General features: G+C 38.7%; 1 protein-coding gene across 1 annotated transcript; it reads left to right on the top strand.

The window, feature by feature from the left end:
* On the top strand, positions 1–9,082 carry gcfc2 (GC-rich sequence DNA-binding factor 2; the record flags this gene model as incomplete). The annotated part of the gene is made up of 18 exons (XM_079241213.1): positions 1–313; positions 622–723; positions 2,216–2,428; positions 2,635–2,880; positions 4,032–4,132; positions 4,334–4,488; positions 4,795–4,978; positions 5,562–5,685; positions 5,974–6,025; positions 6,170–6,267; positions 6,479–6,678; positions 6,781–6,925; positions 7,367–7,488; positions 7,707–7,783; positions 8,037–8,103; positions 8,216–8,362; positions 8,455–8,591; positions 8,860–9,082. 18 exons carry the CDS (start codon positions 1–3, stop codon positions 8,990–8,992), a joined length of 2,616 nt encoding a protein of 871 aa, XP_079097339.1. The 3' UTR covers positions 8,993–9,082.
* Between the last annotated feature and the right edge of the window lie 716 nt (positions 9,083–9,798).

The raw sequence follows: 9,798 nt of genomic DNA, 5'->3' as shown, positions 1-9,798 counted from the left end.
ATGTTCAACAAGAAGCCACGTAGAAACTTTCGGCAAAGAAAACAGAGCTCCAGTGACGAGGAGGAGGACCAGAAGAACTCCGGAGAAGGAGAGGAAAATGAGAGGGTCTCAGCAGTAGTAAGTCAGCCTGTCAAAGCCTCGCAGAGCCGCGGCATCTCCTGCAGCTCCAAGCGGGAAGCGACGCCTCCGAGGCCGGCGAGTAGTGAAGAAGATGACGGGGAGACGCTGGAACTGACAGAGGAGAGAGAAGACAGAGACAAGGATGGGACGAAAAAGGCAAACTCCGTCCTTAGTTTCACTGACGACAAGGAAGGTAACTTAATAAATGTAGGTTTTTGTCAATGGGAACAATCGTCATAGCAACGTTGGAGGTGAATGAATCAACGTGGAGGATGGTTTGTACCAAGGTTTAGATAGTTGAGCCAAAGCACATAAACATCTTTTCAGAATGAATTGGATCAGATGCTTTCCTGTGTTAGCTTTCCTGTAGAGTTAAACATGGCTCATGATGTCCTGTATTCAATAGAAACTTAAGGCTTATGTTTACCCATTTGCTCAGTACTGTTGTTTCTGATAGTCTCAATACAAGTAATTATACATGTTCTTTTCTTGCTGCCACAGTTGAAGACTCAGCTTTTCAACTCAAGAGGTCCTCCGATAAAGCCGTGCTGTTCCAAGTCAGGAAGAAGGACACTCAACCTTGCAAGACCACCAAAAGCAAAGGTTTGTTGTATGGGCTTTTTGGATTTCACCGTTACGTCATCTGATCTCTATCTTCAAGAATGTCTGAAGTTTGTAAATTGCATTTGGAGAATAGAGGATGCAAATAGAAATTTTATGATTGAGGCACAGTTAAGGGTTGTCATGGCCTTTGTTACACAGCATATACAAGTCAAAAGTTGCACAATTGTACATTAACTTAAAATGCAACCTGTTAAGAGTTTGGACACATCTATTCATTTAAAATGATTGAGAAAACGTGTCAGCATTTGTACATGTTAAACATTTGCCTGGTCCTGAATGTTGTCTTTCATAAAGTAAATTCTATGGTAAAGTGGTAGATTTCCATTTAATAATGGGTAGATTTTACAGCAGTGCATCAAATTTAAAGGATGCTTGTTTAAGGCTGCAGATCTGAAGCAAGGGTTTGTCTGTAACCTTGTTTGTGAGGTAGTGTGTCCAAGGTTGAAGAAAATCAGACATAGACAGAATCAGCAGTCCTGGGATTTCCTTAAAGATGAACATTTTATTTTCCAAAAGATGTGCATCGTACAGTTTCAAAGATTGGTGGGCATTCAGTCACCAGTTTGACATCATTTTCCTCACTCTCTCTCCTCGCAAGCTCCCAAAACTGACTACTTATATACCCCTTAAGACACACACCTGATTTGATTTAGCTTAAACCATTTCCCAATATCACGATTCCCAGCAACCTTTTTCTACACCAACATTAATAAACAAACCAAATTCCTAAACAAACAAAAATACACAAAAGGAATACCAGTTCTAATACATTATTTCAAATAAGCCCACACTTAAAGAAACTACAGAAGAGGAAATCCTTCACTTGGTTTTTCCCAATCAACTAATCTAGGAAGTCCCTCACACCTGCAATGAGGAAGTGCTGAGTTGGCCATTCCTCAACACCTATCCTGCAAGGTGGAGTTAAACAATGAATAATGTTAAATGGTAACACAATGAAAAATGCAACACAATGCAAACACTAACAACCCGGGATAGTAAGTGCAGCATGGTTACCTGGCAACAGAAATAACAGAATAAAGTTAAAGGGACAAATATGAGAAAAGGTAAATGTTAGGGACAAGTGGTGAACAATTACAATCTCACCCACTTTGTCACAATCTTGTTTCCTTGTTTCCTTTACTTTAATTTTAGGGGGAAGAGACATCCTTTTTTTTAAGGCAGGAGAGAAAAAAATCAAGCATGTGTAAACATGGAAATGAGCTGAGGGGAATGAATCAAACAAATGAGAAACACTGAAGTTACTTGGGATGTTTTGTCACATTAGACGTTCAGTAAATGTACTTAACAAAAGAAAAGCTATTATGCAACAGAGACATTGTTTTTGTCATTACAGTACAGAGGAATTGTCAGCCAAAAAGTCAGTATGACTCATTTACTTATTTCATCTCTGCTGTAATTTAGGAGTTTTATTTCACATGTTCTGTGTGGCATGCTTCCTTCTATCTTCCAGCCTCAGCTGGTGGAGGTGTCCCATCATCTGTTTATCCCAGACATGAGAAGGAAGCTTCACCACGTACTCTGCACCACGGTGATGATGATGACGATGATAATGATGATGATGATGTTGTCAGTGACAGCGATGACAGCGACAGTGAAGAAGTTGGTGCTGGCTCTCCTTCAGCTAGCTCGGACTCAGATTCCAGCTACTCTGCTGCCCGACCAAGTATGCGTTCATATTGACTTATACTGCATATGTATATCAAAGGAAAAAAAGACATATTACATACTCATATGTTGGCATGCATACACATTGTTCATTAGGGCTTCATGATATGGGTGTAGTGTTTCCATTTTATGTTGGGGTTTTTTTTTTTTTTGCATTTGTATCTGTGCATTAATTTTTTTCAATGTATTTGCTTTTTTATACAGTAGGTATTCCTAATGCTGAAGAGATTGATGCAGCCAAGAGGCAGCGGCGTGCCACTCGAGCCCAGAAAGAGTTCATTCCCCTGAGTAAAGATGGCCATAGCTCGGCTGGTAGCACGCCAAATCACTACAGCAGGGATGATGAAGATGACATAGTGGATGAAGATGATGAGCTAGATAATCATGAAAGAAGAATTGAGTTTGCACCACGATTGAAAAGCATTCAGGAAAGGATTGCAGAGAAGTTAGGTATGAACAGTGGTTAAAAAAAATATATATATATATAAGGCGATGCAGAATCCGTCCAGGGTATTTCCTTTTCTGACATGTTAAAGCTGAGGAAGGTAATCTTGCTCAGAGACATTTTTTTTACTCTGGGTGAAGTGTTTCCTCATCCTGATAGTAGTCTATACATTTTGAAATTATGAACAATAAGAAATATGGTTAGATCCCTCAGTTTACTGTAAATCTGTAAAAACTCTCACCAATCAAAACGTTTGGACCAAAATGGAGTTGTTCATTTCTTATATTTTGTAAGCTTCTTCTCCCGGCTCTCCTCCCGCAGCGCATACTTGATAGCCACACCCTGCATATAAATAGCGTTTTAGGATTAAAATACAAAATAGTGAAGAAGAAACTCGGAAGGCAAACATGGCTGAGTAAATACAGGAAGGATTTCTCCGACCCAGCTCGGTTTATTTGCCTCCTCCTGAAACAGTCGAGAAAGAGAAAATTGTTGGTGGAAAAAGCTGCGAACTTGAAAAGCACTCTGAGAGCATACCTCCGTCACGGCCTTTAAAAAAAATTCCTGGATCCAAATGGTGATTCGGATGACCCCCAAAATATAAATCTGTTCCTTCTTTTTCCACATTACAACAACTTACTCAACTCTAAAAACTCCTGAAAATTTCAACGAGATCCGTCCATAACTTTTTAAGTTATCTTGAACAAAACCAAACAAACAAATAAATGCTGGTAAAAACATAACCTCCTTGGCGGAGGTAAGAAAAAAAAACCTTGGACCACACAAGGAGCAAAACCAAAGGAGGAGGAGCCAAGACAGGGTGCCACTTTCACATCTTGCTCACTCCCCAACATTACCTACCCCAGCTTTAATATTATCTTGAGTTGATCCTGATTTCCAGACCACATGTTTATCTTTGGGCAGTATCTCTGCCTCTGATGTGTTCCTCAGTATGTGAATGTGTGTGTGATCTAGACAGCGCATTTGGTAGTCTCTTTCCCTAGCTTAAGAGTTGGAGCAAGCTGATGCTGTAGAGAATAAATAATATATTAATAATTAGAGTCAGTGAAATAATATTATTGACTGAACTGTAGTTTCTTTGAAACAAAGAATGAAAATCTTGACAAGATTTGTTTCTTTTACTCTTTAAATAAAGGAGAAAATGATGACGGCCTGTCAGGATCTGAAGGGGAAGAGCAGGAACTGTGGGAGGAGACCCAAATTGGAAAAGGAATCAAGAAACGACCAGGGGAGCAGGTAGAACGGTTCACTAGACATCTTCTTTCTGCTTGTTTTCCTATAACTCATATTAAGCACCTAAAGCATAAATATTCTGTTTTCCTCTCTCTACATTTTTTTTTATTGTTCTTTCTTTTCTTCTGCTTTGTTAAGTTTTGAATTGGACTTTATAGAATTTCATAATTAAGCTTTTTGTCCTGTGCTTTCCTTCCTCCTCAGAGCCCGTCTGGCAGTGAGTCCAGCAGCTACAGCAGCATCAGTAGTAGCAGCAGGCAAGATGCAGGGAGTCATAAGAAGAGATCAACAGCGACCAAAATCCCAAAGACTCTCCCCCCTGTTTCTATCTTAACGGTCAAGAAAAGGATCACTGGAAAGTTAGTGTCTGGTAGATGTATCAGTACTTGATATTTCAGCAGAACTATTTGAAATATTGATAATGTATTGGCTTTGGCTTGTTTTAACTTGTGAAAACTAAATTGATCCATGTGAGACCTGCTGATTTACTGTTAAAAAGAATTGCCATACTTTTACTTAGTCATTTTTAGTTCTTCCTGAGATTCTACAAAAGGCAAGAATAAACATGCATCCATGTTTGTAATACTAAATTCATTTTCTAAACTTCCTTTCTTGTCAAATTTACCTTTCCTGATTTTCTTTCTCTTTCCTTCCTTCCTTCTTAGACTGAGCTCCCTGAAGGAGGTGTACAGAGCACGGCAGGCAGAGCTCAGGAGGATGGAGGGTGATGTTGAGAGCGCTAAAATCTCCTTGGAAACGCTAGAAGAAAGTTCCTCTGAAAAGCAGCTGAAATTTTATAGAACCACAACACTTTATGTCCACAACCTGGTGGAGTGTCTGCGGGAGAAGGTTAGAAATTTTTAGAATGGACTCATTTCCTCTCTGAATAAGCGTATCAGATTAAACTAGTCAAATCACTAGTAAAGGTAATAGGCTAAATCCCGGCACTTGTCCATGTTAATGAACTTGAGCAAAGTTCTTTTTTGAAAATTCATCATTTTAGTTGCTATGACTTCATGACATTTCACATAACAATATTCTTTTTTTTTTTTAATCTTTCTACCATCTGAAGTGCCGTAGTCAGACAATGCTGTCCAACAACTTTTGACGTTGTTTGTTGCATATTTTGTGGAAGAAAAAATCTATTAGAATAAGGAGCTTTCTTATTTTTGTTTTATACAACTTCACTGGAACTGGGGTTGTACATTAGACAGATTTTAGACACTTCATGTGTTTGTCAAACAGATAATGACACTTGGAAGTTTATTTTTTAACTTTCCAACTCTGCAAGGCGTCATGACTACTGAACATTGAGATAGATTATTAAAACTAGGTTTTACTACATGCCAGTACATGGTAGATATTATTTTCTTCAACATTAAAAAGCCAGAATTAAGATTTATTTGGATTACTGACAGTTTGTTAACTTCAGGTTGTTACGATCAATGCTTTGGAGTTGGAGTTGCACACTCAGTTGTCTGACCAGATGGAGGCGCTATTGGCTAAGAGACGTGAGAGGGTTAAAGAGCAGGCTGACCGCCTTCAGCAGCTCAGCTGTGAGTTACGTTTTTGTGTCCCCATGTGATTCGGCTATCTCAGTGATAAGCATTTGCCATCCAAGAGAACCTCGCTCCTGAAAGTTTTAGATGTTTTCCTATTTCAACACACCTGATTCAAATGAATGATTCATTAAGCCGATCTTGAAAAGCAGGACAAACCATTTAGTTTGAATCAGGTGTATTACAACAGGGAAACTTCTAAAACCTGTAGGACCAAACTGGCCTTCCTTGAAACAAGCTTGGAAATGTCTTGAAGTTTTTACTTTAACTGGATGTTTCTTGCAGACAACACTGATGCTCAGAGTGGTGGCTCAGCCAACGGGACTGACACCCAATGGTAAATTAATTTAAATGCCCGTTTTGAAATGAAATGACTTTTTTTTTTCTTTTTTTGGACTGTGATGAATATGTTCTGTAGGCTTTTACATTGATTCTCCTTATGCTGTGACTAATTTTCATATTGTTTTAATATAAAATGCAGTAAGATTGATGTGGATGATAAAACAGAGGAAGATTTAGATATAACTGAAGACACCCGACCTTCTGCAGAAGAGGAGCAGCAGATGCAGAAAACAATAGGTAAAACGATTAACACGCCTTAAAATCAAACAGATTTTATCTTGTCAATCCATTTGTTCATCACTAAAGCACAACCAGCTTAGGTTCAGCCTTGAGTCAAGTTACCGTTTCTCATTGTCTCTTTCAGTGCTCGAAAATAAAGAAAAACTTTTCAGGCAAATGAAGTGTGTTATCTGTATCTGACTTTCTGTCCATTCCACTTCCCCACCAGCTGATATCCAGTCGAGGTCCCAAGAAGTGTTTTCTGATGTCCAAGAGGACTTCTGCGATGTTAAAAGGATTCTGTCTCACTTTGAAGAGTGGAGAAGCTCCTATTCCGAGTCCTACCACAATGCTTACATCTCTCTGTGTCTGCCAAAGTTGCTGAACCCCATCATTAGACATCAGCTGCTGGCATGGAACCCTTTAAAAGTACTTGCACATACGAACACACACACAAACGCAAATGCTTGCTTAAGCATACAGCTTTCTTTGCACACTGTATTTTATGTTTTGTTTATATTTGTTTCTCAGGATGTCTGTGCAGACTTTGAAAAGCTCCCATGGTTCACAGCAGTGGAGACATTTTGTCACGGCCATGGCCACGAGGAGCTGGATCACACCGACAGACAGACGCTGTCTAGCATCATTGAAAAGACCGTCCTACCCAAAATAACTGGTAACATGGTCTTCCTTGATTACAAATACAGATAAATCTTTGCTCTGTGACTTTCCCCCTGCTCATCTGCACGTTAAGTTACAGCTTGAAGTAAATAAAGACTTCATTTCACAATGTAAGCTGTAACTAAACCAATTCTTTATTCTGCTGTTAGGTTCAGTTTTCAATGAACACATAATCAAATCCCAGTAAAGAGTTTATGTGAGGAATGCATCTAACCTCAGTTTAGAGAGTTTAGGGGAAAAAAAAACCGCATACCAGAGGAATCACCCAGTCACTTCTGCATCTCATGGAGAAATTGCACTTCAGTAGCGTCTGCTTTTCAGCTGTCTGTGTCAGTAGCTGACCTGAATCAAGCTTTCTGTCCATGTCTGTTTAAAGGATCCCTCTGCCCACTTTTAAGTACAAACATGTCAAATACTAAAACATGTGACTGTGCAGCTTTTGTAGAGCTGGTGTGGGATCCCATGTCTCAACAACAGTCAGCCAGTCTGTCTGGTGTTTGTCATCGACTGAAGGAGGACTATTCCATCTTTGAAGGAGAGCAAAGTAAACCAGTCAAGGTAAGGTCAACAGTGTTATGAAGCTGACGGTATATTTGATTTTTGTCAACAATTTTGCTTCTATCCTTCACTGCTATTTGTTCCTCCCTAAGGTACATAGATGCCTGATCTCTAACATGATGGATGGAGCACAATGTTAACACAATATTTATAAAGACGAACATCTTTATAACATGTCTGATAGATTGAATTCTTCTGTGTCTTTGTGTCCCACACAGACATTTATAGAGGCTGTGGCTCGCAGGCTGAGGAACTGTGTAGATGAAGATGTCTTCATCCCTCTCTATCCCAAAAAGTCAGGTTTTTGTGTTGCATTTAAATATTATGTGAAAATTTAAATGTCTCATACTTTCTTTTACCATTGATTTACATGCATGTGTTTTCATGTCTTGTTTGCTTATATTCATCTGTCTCCCTGGTTACTAGATGTAATTGTTGGTCAGTGACTTACCTAGATGTTTTCATGATTTAAGACCGCCTCCGTCATGCTAGTATTTGCAGATTGTTATGGTTTTTTTATGCTGTTTGTTTTGGTTTTTTTTGTCCAGGTTTTTAGAGGACAGATCTACTTCTCAGTGTCGCTTCAGGGATCGGCAGTTCTGGACAGCTGTAAAGGTACAACCTAAAACACTTTTGTAGCTCATGTTGTCTCAGCTTTTTGTGTATACAGATGGTAGATTTTCAAGGCTTCTGTTGGTAAGTCAGGGTTGTATTGTGCTTCTTTTAGCTGCTAGGTAATATGGGAAAGTGGGATCTGCTGCTTCCTGAGTCTGTTTTGAAGGAGCTGATGTTGGACAAACTACTGAACCGATACCTGATGATGACCCTGTGCAGTCAGACACTGTCCAGCAACACTGTTCCTGCATGTAAAAAGGTATTTAAATGGATCCTTTTAAGTAACTTTAATTTATACTTATGTTAACCTTAATGTTTTTCTCTGTAACTTTATCCTCTCTCTCTCTTCAGATTGCAGATTGCTTTCCTCTCTCATGGTTCAAAGGAGAGAGCGCTTGTTTGCCTCAGCTGCAGAACTTCAGAAACCACGTAGTTCAGACACTGCATCACATCTGCAAACAGCAGCCTCTTCAAGATCCAAACACCAGGTAGTAAATAACCCACAAGACACACATTTCATGAAGACGGGGAATATTAGATGTTGAGCCAACTTGCTATAAATGGCAAAAAGATTTTTGTTTTGTATAATTATATTTAGGAAATCATAGTCATTTCTCACAGTTTTAAACAAGTGGCAAAGGTAATGAAAAGTTACAGCAAAGGAAGTTATCGCCCCTATATTTCATGTACATTTCACACTTCCCACTAAACATTTTTATTTTGTATCTTATCAATATTAATTTCTGTCTGCTGTAGGTCTGCTGTGGTTGAAGAACTGAAGGTTTTAGGTAGAATCAGGTGCTACGACTCCATCATGGCAATAGCAGAGCAATACCACTATGAAGATGTCATCTACTCTCACCAGCTGCTGAACCAGGAGACCGTGTGATCAGCAAATGCTGAAAGAAAGACTGAATGTAGTCAAATAACTACGTTAGATCTGGAATGCAGCGTGGCAACATCAGAAGCTAATTTTCTTGTTCAGCCAAAGACATTACTGTGATGAAATGTCATTTACAACTTTGGAATATTTTGTCTTCTACAAATGACTATTTTCATACATAAATGTGAATTTTGTTATAAAAATTTGGTCATTGTTTATTTTGATTGTTTTTAGGGCACTTGCTCATTCATACAATCCAAAATTAAAGTTTTATAGATGTAACCATGGAAACAAACATACCATGTCATCTTTTCTACGTGATTTTATAAAATCAGTTCTTTCTCCACACGGCTGCACAAAAGGCTCCATAATGTTCAAGGCTGAAAAGTTTCACTTTATCTTTAGCGTTTGTCATTTCCACAGCAAATATTGTACGCATGCTGCTCCATCAGGAGCAGTCGATTCACGGTGCAATATGTAGAAAATCATCAGCAAAAGGCGCTTTTTGGCCTGCTAGACATTTGCATTTGAGGTTATGATTGACTTTAGAACCTTGAAATAATTTCGCCCATGTAGTCATCAGCAAATATTTAACTAGAAATATGCATATTAATGGTGAAAAATATTGGAGTTAATTTAGTCTGTAGATACAATTGGCCTTATTTTAGCTTGAGTCAGTTTCAGAAATACTGACCACCTAAGAAAATTATAAGCTCAAGGCATGTCACCCCATGATCAAAGTGGAGCCTGTCACTAAAAAATGTGATCTGTGTAAAACTGAATAATATTCATTATGAATCTTTGCATATTCT

The sequence above is a fragment of the Telmatherina bonti genome, assembly GCF_933228915.1.
Source record: "Telmatherina bonti genome assembly, chromosome: 1".
Taxonomy (NCBI): Eukaryota; Metazoa; Chordata; class Actinopteri; order Atheriniformes; family Telmatherinidae; genus Telmatherina; species Telmatherina bonti.
Note: the sequence above shows the minus strand (reverse complement) of the source record. Positions and strands in the feature narration are given on the sequence as shown.